The sequence below is a fragment of the Thermothielavioides terrestris genome, chromosome 1 (assembly GCF_000226115.1).
Source record: "Thermothielavioides terrestris NRRL 8126 chromosome 1, complete sequence".
Classification (NCBI taxonomy): Eukaryota; Fungi; Ascomycota; class Sordariomycetes; order Sordariales; family Chaetomiaceae; genus Thermothielavioides; species Thermothielavioides terrestris.
The window spans coordinates 6,566,634-6,584,600 of NC_016457.1; the positions used below are offsets into that span (position 1 = coordinate 6,566,634).

At 57.4% G+C, this 17,967-nt stretch overlaps 6 protein-coding genes across 6 annotated transcripts; 1 reads left to right on the plus strand and 5 right to left on the minus strand.

The window, feature by feature from the left end:
- Positions 1-83: 83 nt before the first annotated feature.
- On the minus strand, positions 84-2,175 carry THITE_2109522 (uncharacterized protein). The gene is made up of 2 exons (XM_003650189.1): positions 1,458-2,175; positions 84-1,358 (listed from the first exon to the last, which is right to left on the minus strand). Exons 1-2 carry the CDS (start codon positions 1,990-1,992, stop codon positions 355-357), a joined length of 1,539 nt encoding a protein of 512 aa, XP_003650237.1. The 5' UTR covers positions 1,993-2,175; the 3' UTR covers positions 84-354.
- A 1,682-nt stretch (positions 2,176-3,857) lies between these two features.
- THITE_2041237 (uncharacterized protein) lies at positions 3,858-4,091 on the minus strand (the record flags this gene model as incomplete). Its single annotated transcript, XM_003650190.1, has 1 exon — positions 3,858-4,091. A coding segment is annotated over one exon (234 nt), but the record flags the coding sequence as incomplete, so codon positions are not given.
- Positions 4,092-4,829: 738 nt separating this feature from the next.
- THITE_2109523 (uncharacterized protein) lies at positions 4,830-5,899 on the minus strand. The gene is made up of 4 exons (XM_003650191.1): positions 5,631-5,899; positions 5,508-5,548; positions 5,384-5,431; positions 4,830-5,202 (listed from the first exon to the last, which is right to left on the minus strand). The coding sequence occupies exons 1-4, from the start codon at positions 5,761-5,763 to the stop codon at positions 5,086-5,088; spliced, it is 339 nt and encodes a 112-aa protein (XP_003650239.1). The 5' UTR covers positions 5,764-5,899; the 3' UTR covers positions 4,830-5,085.
- Positions 5,900-6,520: 621 nt separating this feature from the next.
- Positions 6,521-8,003, minus strand: THITE_2141898 (glycosyltransferase family 4 protein; the record flags this gene model as incomplete). The annotated part of the gene is made up of 3 exons (XM_003650192.1): positions 6,521-6,926; positions 7,013-7,569; positions 7,722-8,003. The coding sequence occupies 3 exons, from the start codon at positions 8,001-8,003 to the stop codon at positions 6,521-6,523; spliced, it is 1,245 nt and encodes a 414-aa protein (XP_003650240.1).
- Positions 8,004-9,512: 1,509 nt separating this feature from the next.
- THITE_2141899 (uncharacterized protein) lies at positions 9,513-10,804 on the minus strand (the record flags this gene model as incomplete). Its single annotated transcript, XM_003650193.1, has 3 exons — positions 9,513-9,576; positions 9,666-10,538; positions 10,791-10,804. The coding sequence occupies 3 exons, from the start codon at positions 10,802-10,804 to the stop codon at positions 9,513-9,515; spliced, it is 951 nt and encodes a 316-aa protein (XP_003650241.1).
- A 3,296-nt stretch (positions 10,805-14,100) lies between these two features.
- On the plus strand, positions 14,101-16,353 carry THITE_2109525 (uncharacterized protein). Its single transcript, XM_003650194.1, has 2 exons — positions 14,101-14,948; positions 15,053-16,353. Exons 1-2 carry the CDS (start codon positions 14,390-14,392, stop codon positions 16,291-16,293), a joined length of 1,800 nt encoding a protein of 599 aa, XP_003650242.1. The 5' UTR covers positions 14,101-14,389; the 3' UTR covers positions 16,294-16,353.
- Positions 16,354-17,967: the final 1,614 nt, after the last annotated feature.

The window sequence follows — 17,967 nt, forward strand, 5'->3', positions numbered from 1 at the left end:
ATAGCCGGCGGTGAGTGCTGTTGGGTCTCTTGAGTACCGGAGAGACTGGTACTTTGGGTAATTGGGGCCCTACTCTACGTCGTACACACCCTCTTTGAGGCCCTCGTTACACAAGGGGGCAAGAGGATTGGCGAGAATCAACTGCACAATCATCTGCTGACGGGAGGCTCGCCTACCGGCTCACACAAACCTGCCAGGGGGCCGTCCAAACATGCTGATGTATTATCATATTACGAGCTTGGTCGTGAAGGGCCGCTACCTCGCTTAGAGAGCGGGCCTCACAGACACCGACAAACTAAGCAAACCTCAGCAACGCAAAACCGGCCGACAGAGTTAAGCACGAGCCTGAGCCGTTTAGGCCGTAACAGTCTTGGACTCGGCCTCCTCGACCTGAGCGGCCAGGATACGGCCCTTCTCGGTGGCAGCCTGGCCGCCCAGGATGGCGGTGTCGCCGTCGAAGTAGCGCACAATCTCCTCCAGGGGCGTGCCCTTGGTCTCGATGTAGAACTTCCAGACGACGAAGACCTCGAAGGCGACCCAGACGCAGTACACTAGGTAGTACTTCCAGCTGATGGCGTTGAGCGCGATGTCGTTGACGTACTGGTTGAACCACAGGCTGAGGTCGACGCAGAAGAACATGAGGGTGAGGCCCTTGGCGCGCAGGCGGTACGGCAGGATCTCGCACGAGTACGAGACCAGCATGCCGCTGAAGCCGATGTTGTACATGATGTAGAAGAAGAACATGAAGACGAGGAAGGTGTTGCCGGCCGGGTGGTTGTCTTCGCCGTACGTGGCCAGGCTGATCGTCATGGCCACGACGCAGATCAGCATGCCGATGGTGGACGTCAGGAAGAGCGGGCGGCGGCCAAAGTAGTCGACGAAGAAGGCGATGCCGGTGGCGGAGATGACGTTGACCGCCTGGAGGATGAAGTTGATCTGCAGCTGGGTCGTGCCGTTCGTGATGCCGATGAGCTCGAAGACCTTGGGGAGGAAGTACGAGATGAGGCCGTTGGACGACCACTGGGAGAAGAAGCCGATGGAGATCAGGATGATGGACCGGTGGCGGTTGCCCGGGGTGGACCACAGCTCGGACCAGCCCGACTTCTCGTACTCCTTCTCGAGCGCGATGGTCTGCTGGATTTCTTCAAACTCGACGTTGACCAGCTCGTCGTCCTCGTCGCCCTGCGCGTGGACGTACGCCAGGATCTTCTTGGCCTTCTCGAGCTTGCCCTTGGAGATGAGCCAGCGAGGGGACTCGGGGACCAGCCAGATAAAGATCAGCTGGCAAACGGAAGGGATGCCCTGCAGCAGACAAGGGACCCGCCAGGCCCAGTCGCTGCCCTCGATGTGGACAGTGCCTGTGGGAGTGGATTCAGGTCAGCACCAAAAGGCCACTGATCAACGACCCAAGCACAACGGAACACAACACAGCAGGGGATGAGCCCGGGGAAGCTTACCGTACGAGACGCCGGCGCCGATCAGCGAACCGACGTACCACAGCGAGTTGTAGATGGTCGAGTACTGGGCACGGTGCTGGGGGTGGACGAGCTCGGAAACAAGCAGCGGAGAGCATTCTTGGGCAATGCCCAGGCCGAAGCCGAGGATGATGCGGCCGACGACGAAGAGGGCAATGCGGTAGCCGATGGACACCATGGCGACGCCGAAGAGCATGGTGACGCAACCGAGGATGATGCCGAAGCGGCGGCCGAGGATGTCGGCGACGTAGGGGACCACGGGGATGGAGAGCATGCTCCCGATGGACATGGCGGCGGCGAGCAGGCCGAGGATGGGCGGGCTGGGGAAGTTGTAGGACTCGTTCCACGACGGGATGGCCTCCAGGCCGTTCATGAGAGAGCCGTCGTAGCCGTTGGTGGCCGACGTGATCATGGCGGCCCAGAGCGTGAGGTAGACGAATCGCATCCCCTTCATCTTCCACCACGTCACCTTGGGCCAGTCGCGGCCGCCAAGCCTGAAGGTGTTGGACGAGCCCATGGCTGCGGCTGTTACTTGTCACGCGAGAAGGGAGAGCCGAGTTGGGGTGCAGCCCTCCTCGACTGGATGAAGACACAAGGGGTTGGAGCGTCACAAGTGGTGGGAGGATAGCCAAACCGAAGCACAGCACGATGCTTCGGGTTCTGCCATGGGTCGGCCATGTGGTATTTATGAGCAGCGGCTGCGGATCAACGACTGGGACTGAGAGACGTGTGTTGGGGACCAGGGTACCGCGTCCGGTTGCGGCGTGTACACTAGTGTACATTACACGCAATACGCAAGGCACTTCTGAACTTGCTTGCCAGTAGACCGCACACCCACACACATGGGGGCAGGATTGGTAGTGTACAGTACACTACACGAGGTGTCGCGGTGGAGCGGGGAACTTGCGGGGAGGAAAAAAGACGGGGGTGGGGCCGGGGTCCGGGGCGGAGCCGCTTCCAGGGGGGTAGACGGTCGGCGCATTCACAACCCTTCGGCATCTCGAGGGGGATGAATCATCCCGGCAGTGGCGGAAGCAGAAGGTCGGCAATGGTGCGCCAACTTGCCGTTGCTCCTTTCACGGCCTGGAGAAGACGAACGAAGAAGCGTGGCAGAGACAGTGTTGTGAGACAGGCCGGCAGGGAGAGGGAAATGGAATCCGCGCTCGTCCGGTCAGTTAGGTACCAAGTCCTCCTGATGGAGCAGCACTTTTTCTTTGTATCGCGTCTGCAGTTTAACCGTCGTACACTAACTCTTGAAGGTCTTGTCAAGTCGGCTTACTAAGGACGGGTAAGGTGAGCCAGCAGGGGACCGGCTGACAGGGGTAGTTAGCCGAAAAGCCACACGAAGGATGATCAAGGCGACCAAGACGGGAGCTAGCGTATACTTCTGATGAGAGCAACGTTCTGTGGTTGGCTGGGTAAATAGCCCATGCACTCTTGCCTAAATTGCCCCTTCTAGACTTCCTCGGTCCTACTCATCCACCAACCAAGGAAGAGGAATTCGACCCAACACCAAGGCTCACGTCAGTAAACGCACGTGAAGTTATGCGGCCCACCTGCTTGGTTCCCCCCGCATTCATCGATGACAAGCTCATGATCAGCTCTCTTGGCCGCTGCTCCGGTATCCGGTGGCACGGCTGTGGAAGAAAGGGACCCAGTCCAACGTGGAAAAACACGACGGCGGGAACTTCCGTCATGCACCTTACCTGTAGTGTACACGCACGACCTTAGCGGAGCCATGAGAAAATCCAACGGCGGAAACCCGGAAACTGGGGACCCAGCTTGCTAGGTGCTTCGGCAATTCGAGAACTCGAGAGCTACAGGACGCGCTGCATCGGTGCGCTTTACCAAAAGAACCAACCAACTGCAGCACGGATCAACGTCAGTGCCCCTTCCAGTCGCTCCCAGGACAGATGCCTTTTGGCCCCCATCTGGGGTTCCTGCGGCATGGAGAACCAGGTGCGCGCGGCGCAGCCCGTCCTGCACATCGACGCAACTCGGCCTTTTCCACGGCGATACGCTTAGAAGGGAGCGGGCTAAGTCCGGGACGTCATCGACGGGGACCCGAAAGCCTGAAGCTCTGGTTGGCCGCGTGAAAAGATCTGGGTTCCAGCGAGTGCCGCCAACCAGGTACAGGTCGCTGATGGCTGAGTGTCTGGTGACACGCCCCCAAGCAGTTGAATCTTCCTGCCGCACTTGCGAGAGCTGCGCTCGGCTGTACGGCCGTTCAGCTCGTATGTACTCTAGCAGATTGGGAAGACGCAGAGTCCCAGAAAACCAACATCTGTTCCTTTTCTGATCACCTGCTTGTGCTCTACTGTGGTAAGCTCCTGGCGCCTTTGGTCTGCCCGGGGGTTCCACCGCCGACTCCACCAACTCCCATCAACGGGAGCATCTCGCCCGCGACATCGACCTGGAGATCGACCAAGCCAGAGGCAGGTGCTTGTCAAGCGATTGCTCTATATCTACTGAATCTGCAGTTCCAACTATCACGTACGGCCATAGGTGGTAGAAAACTCGGGATCCCGTCCGCTCTCCCCTAGATAAGCTACCAACCGCCGGATTAGTAGTTGGGTCGGTGACGACCAGCGAATCCCCGGTGCTGTACGTCTTTTTTTGCGCCGCTCCTGGACTGAACGCGCAAGGTAGGTCAGGTATCGACGCGCAAGTGCCCAAGCGAAGACTCGGACATAGCGGCCCGAAACTTGACAGGAGGCTCAACAGAGAGTTGGCGTGGATCTGTATCAGCCAGGCCGATGGAGCGGGCGGCTTAGACCGCCTTAACCGCGCGGAACACTTACTCTTTTGAAGCTTCCAGCCAAGCACAACCTCGGGCTGACGCGGTGGACCATCAACTATCTACCTCCAAGGTGTCATTAGCCTATTCCTCCCCCGCGACCATCTTAAACAGACAAACCCCAGCCCCCACCGTCCTCCTCCCTCCCAGATCTCATCCCCTTCGGAACCAGGTGCCGTCTTGTCCATCCTCGCAACCACGCGTAATGTAGCAGCCAGCCAGATCTCCATTGCCGTGATCCCGATCCTTGCGCAGCTCTTGAGTAAAGTGGAGCCCCCTTGGTCTGCCTCGAGCAGCAGGACATTGTGCTGCGCCGCTCAAGAACGGATCGCTGTACCGATCGAGTCCTTCCACAGCCGCAGCGCCCAGCGGTGCGACCCGCAACTCCTCACCGATTCATGGGTGGATATCCCAGGGCGAAAGGAAGACGACCTGTACGGAGTTGACGGCATCGCGCACGACGGGCCGCAGCATGGCGCCAGGCGGCATCACATTCCCCCTTCTGCTTCCCCTCCCAGCAGACAGTGAGACTGGTCCCCGGGTCTCGTGGTGCGTTCCCGTCTTCAGGAGCAGGAACGAGCAGATGAGGAACAACATTTGGAAAATGGCGACGGAAAACTCCCATGCCCCGAATCCACACTTCGCAAAGAACAACCGAAGCCAAACCAGTGACAAGCAAACTGCAAATTGCTCGCAGCGATGCTAGCTCCTAACTCGACTGAACAGAGCCGACTTGGGTGGGTAAATACCAGCCAACAACACTCCCCCCTTCCCAACAAATTCCCTCACTCTCCCGCCCTCAAGAACATATGATTACATCTTCTTCCCCGTCACGGCATCCCCCTTCTTCCTCAGCTGCGCCTCGTCCTCCTCCTGCAGCTCCTTGTCGATCATAGCGCCCTTAGCCGGCTTGTTACCGTGCAATCTGGCCTGTTTCCCAAACGGGCCGCTTGTCAGCCAGCCACCTTCTCTCTTTTGTACCCAAAGCTCAACCTGGTTCCCTGCCATGGGGCAGCTGGATATTGCAGATGGGAAGTCCGGTAGGTAGGTAGGGATGGAGGTGTGGCTAGGTCGGTAGGTTGGTTCTGGAGAGGTATGGGGACGGACGTACGGCGAGGGTGGGATCCTTCTTCATGTTTTCGGCTTGGTGACGATGCACCTTCAAATCAACCGGTCAGCGATATCCTGTACAAGGCAAATTCAGCTTAGGGGCGGGAGGGTGGATTGAAACTGACTTCCTGCTCATGCAGACGATTCACTTCCCGCGCTTGACCCTCTGTAACCCATCGATATTCCGTCGTCAGCACGATCCAGACTTGCAAACAGAAAAAGAAAAAGCCCGGTGCTGATGGACGCACTCGGCATAAACCCCTTGACATTCTCCCCCGTGTGCCTGGTCAGCTCGTCGACCTCGGACTGCTTGACGTTGCGCTGGTTCTGGGACTCGTAGAGGCTCGGGAAGCCGACGTTGGAGTGGCCTTGGTACGACATGTCTGGCAGATGTGGCAGGATACTTGCGTGAATCCAGGTGACGGAGAGACACAGAAAGGAAGATGAACTTGGCGATCCTTCTTCACGAAGTCGCCCCTTTAAGGTTATGTCATCGTGCCATGTTGCATTGAAGGGCCCAGAGGGAGTGTGTAAGTCGATGCCCCACCTCTAACGTCATCCTGGTGGAGCTTGTGGGCAGTGGTCGTCATTGACAGTCGAAGACAGTATGACTTGGATGTTGAACTTCGGAAGAATTGGAACCCATAATCCTGATTCGAAGTCGTGATTTTTTCTCTTTCGGTAGAACATGAGGCTGTGAGCGGAGAAGGATTGCCAATCCATCCTCTCAAGGCTCTTGTTGGGAACTAGAGAATGCGGCCTTCATTTACCCTGCCTGTCCGCAGCTCGGGTATACCGTATGAGTGAGTACTGCAGTTGTTAGTACGAATGTCGAAGGGAAGGCAGTCAACATCAGGGCTCAGCGACAGTCTTGACCAAATAGAGGCAAGAGATATTTGGCGTGTAGAATGGCAAAAAATGAATCATGAAGCATCTCAGTTTGTCCAACAATTCGGGCAATCACAATCACATGTTTGTTGGGGCCAAAGGATGGGACGATGTGTAGCATTCTTGGTAATGCTGTTTGCGGCGCACCAAAGGGCACTGCCCAGCGTCCACTGTGTACATGCAGCCGCGAATGTGCTCGCTGACTGGAAGGTTAGAAGAGTCCTCAAAAGCATTGCGCAGCCTTGAGCCCTTACTGCTGCTCCATCATCGAGAGGAGCCACTTCTCGTGGGCGCGGGGATCCATTCCACGCAGCCACTCGCTTGCCTTGGTGGCAGTGAGAGTTGCCAGGTCCTGGTAGGCGTCCCGGTCCGTCATGACCGTCTCCAGGGCCTCTGCCCAGGGCGCGATGTCCTGCTCGGGCACCACGTAGTCTCCATTGGCATGGCGCTCACCGGTAACCTCCTTCACGGGAATGCAGTACGGGATACCGATCTTGGCCTCGGGAAGGCCGCCAGCGTTGGATGCAATGACGGGAATGCCGCGCAGCTGGGCCTCAGTCACGACAATGCCCCAAGCCTCATACCACAGCGAGGGTGCCAGAAGAACCTTGATGCGATCCCAGATTTCGTCAGTGTTCTGAGTGGTCGGCTCAATCCTAGCCAGAGGTGACTAATTAGCATGTCCTGGGGCGCGGCGAGGCACAGCAGAGCGGTGCACGGATCGAAAAGGATAATAACCCACTTCACGTTGGGCAGAGCCTCAAGCTGCTGGATATGCATGGTCCGAGAGCCCCAGCTCTTCCAGGTGACAAACTTCATGTGAGGGAACTTCTTGGCAAGCGCAACCAGGATGGAGAGTCCCTTGTGAGGGCAGGGGTTGACCATGCCGATCTCATCCTTGTCGATGTTGTGGCGCACAACTGGCATGCCTCCCGTTTCCTTATCCAGGTAGGTCAGGGGAGGATGGACAAGGAACTTCGTCTCAAGCTTGCCGTGCACCCAAGCATACTCCTGAACAGCCTTGGACACGGCCCAAACTCCATCAAGGCCGCGCAGCATCTCGTTCTCCACCGCAGGAGACAGGCAGTGGCCATCAACCCCAGCGCAGAAAGGTCCGAAGGGAAGCTGCTCGGCCGTGTGAATGATGTTGACGCGCTTGAAAGTGTCGCGATCGGGGTGGAAGGCGGTGATCTTCATGGTGATCGGGTCGTTGAAAACGACATGGGTCGGCTTGAACTTGGCGATGTGCTCCGAGAAGAGGCGGATCAGGGTCTGCATGCGGCTGCTCAATTCATCACGCTTTGCGGACATCAGCCGATTTCCTTGGGGCGACAAAGCCACGGATTCAGAGTCCAAAGGCAGCGACCACTTACCTCCAGGTAGGCGCGGGTGTCTTCCTAGAACTCCCGGACCGGGTAGGCCGTGTTGTATTCGCCGCGCGAGATGACAACATTGTGGATCTGGTCCTCGTCGGTGAACGTCTTGATGTAGAGCTGATGGGTGACTCCCTTGGGATCAACGACGGGCAGAATTGACTCGGTGATGTTGGGCTTGACGCCCTTGGTCTCAGCGCGGCGGGCGAATTGCTCGACCTCGTGCTCCAAGCCGTAGCAGATCTGAGCGGCAGCGTGGCCTTGGTTGGTGAGGGTGCGGAGAAGGCTGATGTTCGCCTTGTAGCCGCCCGACGAGGGGGTCAGTCCCTGCGCCGTCTGAACAAGAAAGACGCGCATCATCGTGCTGGTGTGAGCGGTCACCGCGAATGAGGGGAGAGGCTGGGTGACAGTGGATGGGTATTGTTTTGGTGGTGTTGAGGGTGGTGATAGGGCTTGAGGGTGTGTCTTGTCGACGTGATGATTGAAGCGATTGCACCGTGGCGGCAAAGGAACGAAAGACGGGGGATTCTTCACCTAGAAGTTACCGCGAACCGAGAAGGACGCGGTCTCGATGTCAGGCACTTGCCTTGCAAGAATCGCGCACGCCGAAGCTCGCCGATTGTCAGGAGAACGAGGCAAACTGGGAAAAGAAGGGTGGATGGAGAAGAAGTTGTGTGAATTTGGGAAAGGAAAATTTTGAAGAACCGCTGGCCGGTTTGGGGTTTTTGAGCTGGCCCTGAAGCTGCCCTTTACTTGTTGGAAGAGGAAGGAGCGAGGAGGTCGACGGCTCGGGCCGACTTACACCGACCAATACAACCAATCAGCTCCTGGTTCCCGTGACGCGCTTTCCCAGGCTGGCCGTTCGTCTGATCACGGTGGTGTTCGCGTTGCCGCCAGAAGAAGGGGCCCGCAGCCACCACATGTTAGGTTCGCGGTGGGCAAGACAAACTTCCTCATTTCACTTCTTTCACTGCTTTCAGTGGTCAGCGCGAGCATGACACCCTGGCAAACACGTCGCGGTGGTGCCCAGCGGTGTGATTGAGGTGAGGTGGCCACGGACGTTGACGCCTTGCCAACCTGGAAGGCAGTCGATTGGGCTCATCACAAGTTTAACGGTCTCAGAGTGTGTGCCTCATTGCGATCATGATCCTTGCCCTTGACGTGGCACCCGAAAGTCTTGTAAAGCGGACAAAGTGGGCGGGTGACAGTTTCTTCAGGCGTGCCGTTCACTCCAGGCGGCGCGAATGATGCACGTGAAGTATGCACCGAGGAAGCTAAGTGCCCAGCAGCATCTGTCCTACCTATCCAACAATTCCAGGCTCAACCGCCTCAATGGCCATGAATGGACAGCTCAAAAGTGAGACACAAAGTGGCCATACGTTTATGGCAGTCCAGTTCCCGCCGAAGTAAATCTCCAGAGCTTCCGTCTCAGCAACCAATGTTGGCCCCCGCGATTGCCCTTCCAGTGATGGCGGAGTCAGCAACCCTCAAAGCCTGAGACAATTTTAACGCCGCCATTGTATACCACCACAGTCAGGCTGATTTCCTTCACGCGTCGAAGCACACATCGCCAAATAGTCGCCGCCCAAGCCCGACCGAGCCTGCGCGACATTTTCCTGTCATACGTTGCTGGCAGCAAACCCCCTTCCAACGTTCGAGCCGAGTGCAATTGTTCCTCCGTGTGTCATCTTCTCCAATCCCTAACAAACTCAAACTCGCTTCAAAGACCGTGAGGTTCGGCGCTTCACGTGACTACGTGACCCACCGACCCCGGGATCATCGATCCACCAATCTCTCCTAACCTCCCATTCTCTCCACCACCATCTCTGCCCACTAGCAGTGCTAGCACCATCATCGTCATCTATGCCATCACTGTCTTCCGGTGTCTGCATCCAATAAAGACCGGCGGCGGCAATGGCGTGTTGGAACACCACTGCGGCGGGGTTGTAGTCGTCAATGTGGACGAGGTCTGCGTGCATGATCTGCGTCCGCAGACGAGCGACGTGGACGGCCATTCGGGACAGAAACCGATCTTCGAGGTACGCCAGGTATCGGGCCACATGCTCCGCCGTGCTACCCGACTCGGGCTGTTTGAAGTCAGGAAGAAAGTCGGCGACCGGGTACGCCTCGAACTGCTCGGGAAGGCAGTCGATCTTGGTGAAAATAAGGAGAAAGCTGGCGAAGTAAGACCAGCTGCTTTTGGTGATGGACTCCCACATCGCGAGCTGCTCTGCCATCCGGTTGACTGTTTCGTCCTCGTATAACAACCGACAGTATGCCGAAGCGTCGACTGTGAAAACGATGGTGTCAACCGTGTAGCCGACGTGGAACCACTTCGTCCGTTCGCTTCTCGCTCCGCCGACGTCGATAACACGGAAGTAAGCACCGGCCCCATCATTTCTCCGGACCTCGTAATAGGTTTCTGTGATACCCGTGGTCTTCACGCTGGTTCGGAGAATGTCTTCCTGGCTGGGGATGTATCCGGGAGCAGCCAGTCGCTTCACATGGCTTGCAAAATAAGGCAGAGTCTCTAGCACCTGATATTCACTCCGCCGACGATAGGCTTTTTGGAATCCAGGATCAGCCCATAACTCTGTAACTGCAAGCTCTAGCTCCGGGGGGAAACTGCCCTCGATCTGTGCCGGTTGCGTGAAGATGACGTGCGCGTGCCGGATATTCGCGAGGTTCTGCAATGGGATCTCCAGTTTCTTCATGGCTTCCAAAACGGCGCGGGTGCTTTGCACGGTGTTGCTCCAGGCTATCTTGGCGAAGGACTTGGCTTCATTGCGGCTAAAGACTCCTTTCTGGCACAGTTTCATCGCCTTCAACAGGGTTGATTTGCCGCTCTCCGAAGAGCCCAAGATCAACACCTTGATCTCAGGGTGATCTCCGACCCTAGTTATCCTTCTGGGTTGTTTTCCGACTCGTCCAGAGGGGCTCACTAAGTGAATTGGAAGGTTATTCGGTACCTTGGCGGGCGCTGGTAGTGGCGGTTGGCGTTCACGGATTTGATATGTGTCTAGCATGGCATCCCATCTGCTTTGCGAATCAAAATCAGAGCCCGCAACACTGGCCACAGTCATCGTTCGAGTGGAGTCCGCCCTGCTCTTCCACACTGTCCGACGAACCAGCTGGAATCGGCCTGACGAATCTCGGTGCATTTGGCGGTTGTCTGTCGTGGACAACTTGTTCACGTTTTGTCCGGCACGAGGGCTTTGTCCGACGCCTTCCGTTCCTTTTCCCGAGTCTGGTTGATCAGTCTCTCCAAGCGAGAGGGGCAGGGTCGATGAAGGTCCCCCGAGCGAGTTCTCCGGATTGGCTGGCGGAGGGTCTGGTGTGTTCGAGGACGACGACGATGGTTGCGGGGACCTCGCTTCAGTGATGGCCCGCTTCAAACTCGACCGGTGGGCGGACCTGTAGGCTCGCGATCCAAGAAGTTCCGCGTCGAAGTCAAATTCGAGGCTGACGGTGTGGACGTTGGTGATCTCGGAGAAGATGCTTGCGCCATCCGACATGCCGATGACTGAAGTGTTGCAATCTTTTGCTTTTTGCAAGATTGCCCGGCTCTCTTCTTCTTGGATGAAGTTCCGCTGCTCCGCCAAGGTCTTGCTGCAAAAGATCGTCAGAGCAGTAGGCAGGCTTCGACCATTGGGAATGCGTACCACTGGATCGCCTGGAGGAATAGGTTGAGGGCGTTAACTTGGCAGTCGAGAAGCTGGAGGAATCCCATGAGGTCTTGTTCGTTCCAGAGAAACGAGATCTTGCTCCTCGCGGACATGTCAAGATCCTGCTGAAAATCGAGCTCGTCAAGACGCTGTTGCAGAGTGATGATGAGAGGGCAGAAACAATCCAGCGATGTATCAATCTGCTCGGCCAGCTCTCGATATCGGGGGTCCTCCATCAAGTGCTCGGAACTCCACGACGAGATCTGCTCTAGTGCGGCCCGAACAATGTACAGCTGGCCTAGGATAGTAGACAATTGCAAGGGCGCATTGCGGTATCGCGACTTCAGGGTGCTCAGCTGCGAAATGGCCTGGCCGACCACCTTCGCAAGAGAGAATGCCGTGCCAACAATTCCTACAACGGAGAGCGGCTCCATCATCGGACATTGGGGATCTGCGAGCATGGACGACCTTCTGACGAAGTTGCCATGATGTGAATGGCCGAGGTGAGTCTCGGCGAAAGCGGCCTTTGGGCTGAAGTACGCCCGCCAGCCATGCCCGACGAGGCTCTAACCATGCCCGACGAGGCTCTGTGTCGGGGCTGTGCAATGCATGCGCCCCAAGTGGCCCGTTTGTATACGTCAGTACATACCACCTCGAGGAAACCGGCTGGCAGAACTGGTGATTCCATGCATTCGGCGGGAGAGCAAGACTTCAAAATTCAACTCCGGCAGACGGGTTCGGACAAGGGCCACCGTTGGCGAAGGCACATATAAAACAGCCCAGGACATGCACTCCGTAGGGTTGGTACCTTACCTATACAACAACCTCGAAGCGCCTTCACGGCATCCTTCACCAATTTCTGCTTGCCAGTGCGCTCAACCCGGCGTTGATAGACGTCGAGGAGCGCGGTTGGTTGTGTGGCGGTGGCGCAGCGAACTAGGGCTGCTGCAGATTCAATCTAGGCTGTGCGGAACTGGCGAGTCCGGTCGTCGAGTGAATATTCCTGCGCGATGCTCAGCACATCGCAGCCTCCTGCAGACGCTGCTCAGCACGCTCCACTCTCACTCCAGGAGCCGGACAGACGGGAGAACTAAGAATTCCGGCACTTGCATCCTCAGCAGTCCGAACGGACATTCGCCCGAATGACTAGACGCAGAGATTCTTTATCGCCTGCACACAAGATATGTTGAGACATTGATGGCTATGATAATTTCCTATTGTTTATAGGAAATATGTATACTTTACGTCCTCGATATCTCGACGTGGATTGCGTGCGCCATCAATCTGACAGTAGTCTCATATTCTGTACCGTTGAATATGGAAAGGTCAGGTACCTATCCTGCTGTGGAATCTGTTCTTGCTTGCTGCAAAAAAAAAAAGCTTGTGTTTTCTTGTGCTGTATGAAAAACTTGAATTCGCTCGGTGTTTGCGCTCCACATAGCATCACATTCAAGAACCCGATCCATGTGGTTAGCTGCCTGTATTCTAGTATATACAGTACACTACCTTAGTTTCCAGAGCACTGCTGTTGTCGCTGTCAAACACCAGGTCAAAGTGGCTGCAAGACACAAGCCCAAAACATTTTAGACAAAATGCAGGAGTTTGAAAGGTATTTTACAGTATTATTACATCTATGAAGATCTCAACGCGTATTGTGCACGCCATCAATCTGACTGCAGATTCGGATTCTACGGTATTGAATATATATAGCTAGAGCCCTCTACATTGCGCGCAAGCGCTATGTGGGCTACTGTTGTAGAATATGTTTTTGGGCTTCTGTGGAAAAAGTGCTGTTTGCCTTGGTGTTTGAGAGACCCACTTTGACCTGGTGTTTGACAGCAACAATGCACCGCCGACAGGGAGACACCCGGAGCTCCGCACTGCGACTCTTTCGAGCGACCGAAAACCCGAAGCATCTCCCCCGCCAATCTGCGTGTCCCACCACCCTGTGAATCCGGGAATTTCCTCTCAGAGTTCACAAACACAGAATCTGGCGAGTTGCATGAGTTAGTTGAACCTCTGCTCACTGTCCGGTCCCTCCGGCGCTTTCTCGGTGCTGCAGTGTGGAACCTTGGCGGGGTGTTCGTCTCAACGTGGTTGTGAGCGATATTCGGGCGGGGTTGACTCGCAGCAGCAAACCGCTCGCAAGAGCAACGATCGCCGAAAATCCCCTGTTTCGGCAGGCTTGTTTAAGCCAGGGTCTCTGGTCCAAAGATCGTGAATGCCCTCTCCTGCCACACGTCATCAAATTCCGTAGGTGAGGGGGGGCCAGACAGGCAGGTACTCTTACACTTACTCTGTGTACACTTCGGGTGAACACCCACGAATTTGTCGTGCCAGAGTTCGGACGAACCATGGTCCTTAGCCCTGGAACCTGGTTTTTGTGATGTGCGGTCCAGCACCTGATGAAGGCTCAATGAGCACGAGTTCGATGGCTCGAGGCCCCTCTTCGGAAACTCAACTCACACACTCGGAACCTATTCCGCCGAGTGACTAACCCAACGGACCTTGCTACCTTCTTAGGTCATGAATCGCTGACGTACGTGGTGGTGGTGCATTCTTGTCCCCAAAGAGATCGAGGGCGTCCCCGGCCAAATGCGACGCTGCAACTGGTTCGGATCGGCATTTCGGCCAACTGCCGGCGCTGGAGCGAAATGCTTCTCTCATCTGATGGCAGCCAGTCCCTGTTCATCCTCGAGGAGCCCCGACTTTTCCCCAGACGGCCTGGCCGAGGATGAAGCCGGGGGAGACCGGGAGGCACTGGGGTGCGACGCTGGGGTCGTACTCTCTCCGCGGAGTCGGATGGACCGTCGTGCTGGCTTGGATGAAGATTTACCCCCGATGGCATGATGCAGGGCCGACCGCGGCGGGCTCAATTCCCAGTGTTACTTACTAAATGCAACCTGGATCCAGTCCATGACTGCAGATCCCAACTCTTTTTCCCTTGTCCTCCCCCACGACTCCTCCCCGCCTCATCACCTTACTTGTACGACAATCCCCGCCAAACAGCACAACCACATCCCCTCCATCTCTTCCACACACACACACACACACACCCGCGACCAACACAGATACTTCGCCATGGCGAGCGAGGCCACCACGCCCTCTGCACCGCCGACCACCACCGCCAAAGCCGACGAGGCGCGGATGGAGCAACCCGTGCGGGACGCGACGATACCGGCGATGGACGAGAAGGACGCGCTGGCGACCGCGCGGGCAGGCGGCTGGGAGGTGGACGCGCTGGTGGACGAGATGGAGGCGGCGCTGGCGGCGGCGCAGGGGCAGGGCGGCGGCGGTGGCGGCGGCGGCGGCGCGCACGCGGGCAAGGGGCCGTTCGACCTCGAGTTCCGCGACCCGCGGCACTTCACGTGGGCGATCGTGGCGTTCGCGTCCATGGGCGGCCTGCTGTCCGGCCTGGACCAGTCGCTCATCTCGGGCGCGAACCTGTACCTGCCGCGGGACCTGGGCCTGGACACGCGGCAGAACAGCCTGGTCAACTCGGCCATGCCGCTCGGCGCCGTCGGCGGCGCCCTGGTGCTCTCGCCCTGCAACGAGTGGTTCGGCAGGCGCTGGTCGATTATCGTCGCGTGTGTCCTGTACACGGTCGGCGCGGCGCTCGAGGCCGGGTCGGTTAACTACGGTATGCCCTTGGCCTAGTTTTTCACTCCCGGTACATCGTGTGTAGTTTTGTCGCAGAGGTATAGCTTCCCCCTCTTCTGACACGAATGTGTGGCTATCACCTAGGCATGATCGTCGCCGCCCGCGTCATCCTCGGGCTGGGTGTCGGTCTGGAGGGCGGCACGGTGCCCGTCTACGTGGCCGAGACGGTCGAGCGCAAGGTCCGCGGCAATCTCGTGTCGCTGTACCAGTTCAGCATCGCGCTCGGCGAGGTGCTCGGCTACGCCGTGGCGGCCATATTCCTGCACGTGCCCGGCAACTGGCGCTACATCCTGGGCTCGTCGCTCGTCTTCTCGACCATCATGTTCGTCGGCATGCTCTTCCTGCCCGAGTCGCCGCGGTACCTGATGCACAAGGGCCGCGGGCTGGACGCGTACAAGGTGTGGAAGCGGATCCGCGGCGTGGAGGACCGCGAGGCGCGCGAGGAGTTCTTCGTCATGCGCGCGTCGGTGCTGCACGAGAGCCAGGTCGTCGCCGAGAGCGCGGTCAACAAGCGGTTCCCCTGGCTCGACTTCTTCACGGTGCCGCGGGCGCGGCGCGCGCTGGTCTACGCCAACATCATGATCCTGCTCGGCCAGCTGACGGGCGTCAACGCCATCATGTACTACATGTCGGTGCTGATGAGCCAGGTCGGCTTCGACGACGAGAAGGCCAACTACATGTCGCTCGTCGGCGGCGGGTCGCTCCTGCTGGGCACGATCCCGGCCATCTTCCTGATGGAGAAGTACGGCCGCCGGTTCTGGGCCAACACGATGCTCCCGGGCTTCTTCGTCGGCCTGGTCATCATCGGGGCCAGCTACCAGATCCCGCTCGAGACGAACCTGCGGGGCGCCGAGGCGTGCTACCTCATCGGCCTGATCCTGTACATGAGCTTCTTCGGGAGCTACGCGTGCCTGACGTGGGTGGTGCCGTCCGAGGTGTACCCGACGTACCTGCGGTCGTACGGCATGACGACGTCGGACGCGCTGCTGTTCCTGGCCTCGTTCGTCGTGACGTACAACTTCTCGGCCATGCAGGAGGCCATGACGCCGACGGGGTTGTCGCTCGGCTTCTACGGCGGCATCGCGGTCGTCGGCTGGCTCTACCAGCTGCTGTTCATGCCCGAGACCAAGGACAAGACGCTCGAGGAGGTCGACCTGCTGTTCCAACGGCCCACGGGCGAGATCGTCGCCGAGAACATGAGGAACATGGGCCAGTCCCTGCGCAACTTCTTCACTGGGAACTGGGGGCGGAACGGGGCGGCCGGCGAACCGATCCGGAGTAATCTAGTGGCGGAGGAGGTCAAGGCACAGAGCGAGGCCGTTTAAGGGACTGGGAAGAACCGCGTAGGAAATGTTGTGCGGTTCCGAGGAGACTGCGGAGCGACACCGAAGAGTTTCACACTTGTTGTATCCGTCACCGATAACCCCAAATTCAAGATCTCCGGCTAGTTGCGGTGGGTTGTGACATCAAGTCCGCAAGCAGCTGGACCTCGTAGGAATTCGCGACGCCCTGTGATCCGCCCGCGCCCGGAATGGAGTGAGAGGATTGCAGGCGAGTTCAGCGAAGGTGAAGTTTCTGAAGCTGTTGGTGTTGGAATAGAGGCACTGGGCCACAAGAGTCCCCGTAACAAACTGGGGCCCCGGAGTTTTAGGCTCAGTGGTCTGACACCTGGAAATTCGAATCCCCTCGAACGCAGCACTGAGCCACGGGCTGGGATGGTGCGGAAGAGCACTGGTGGATCTGGCAGCCTCGCCGCCAAGTTTCCCGGCTCTTCGTGGACAGGTGAAAGTTTTACTGGGAGCACCTCCGTTCTCTCGCCGTCCAGCTCAGAAAGCTGTCCGAGCTCCGGATACAGGTGACGGCCCGTGCCAACCAACGGTCAACTCCTGCCAAGTCTCGCCAAGTCCTGCCAAGTCCTGCCAAGTCCAGCTGAATCCACCTACATAGCTCCACAAATCAATGGGAGTTGTTTGTGTTGGGTGGTTAGTTGGGGCTCAGCAAGCGCATTTAATGCAACTTGGGAAGAGAGTGGTTGGCGTCCCATGGAATGTGTGTACCTCCGTCGTGGAGGTCCCACGTAGTGAGGGGAATGGAGTATTCCGGAATTGATTTGTGAAGTTGAAGTCAGATCAATCAGAATCAGCATTCAAGAAAGAGATGACAACACGAGAGCAATCCCACCTGCCCGGAAGAGGGAGCTTTACCGAGACGTGCGGGGTGAATCCCACGCAGGGGCCCGCCAATGAGGGAAGTGGGGACGCACAGTTAGTGTCGGTGACCCGGTTCATCCCATGCCCAGACTCCCAGCAGCCTCAAACAGTCTCGGTTGACGCAAAAATCAGCGCCCGGAGAAAGCCGCTGGTTTGACACGAGCAGCCGACTACGAAATACAAGGTGTGCGGATTACTCCGAGCATTGTGCAATGCCTCAATTGAAAGACCAAGACAACAAACTGCGCAATTCGCCCCCCTCGGCAGCGGTTGGCCTGTCCACTGCCCCGAAGAACGGAAGAAATGAGATGGGCGAGCTGACTTCTTGGCCGTGGCGCAGCAGAGCGCAACATTGGCTTGGGGGAACTCGACGAGCGAGGCTCTGCCCTGTCAAATTCACACAGGTCAATTCGCTCCAAGAGCGCCAGCCCCGCGCACCGTGCCATCGGTAGACGTTAAAGAGGTCCCGCCAAGACTAATTTCGGCCAATTGTCGGCTATGTTTTTACAACGTTATTACATAGCCACCATCGCCAAGGCGTTTGCTCTATCGCCAAGGGTTAGTTCGCCAGGGGTACGGGGGACGGCGTCAGCCCCCCGCTAGTTAGGGTTTAGATTAAGGTTAGGATATAGGTTATAGTTAGGGTACGGGTTATCTTCGTTTTTTTTTTTTTTTTTTCGATTTGGTTGAGTTTTCGTAGAGTTGTTGCGACGAGTCTTTGCGATTATTTGTTGTTGATGTTGCTCGAAGTCGTCACGGCTTGCTCACCTCTTGGCGATTTGTAATTAC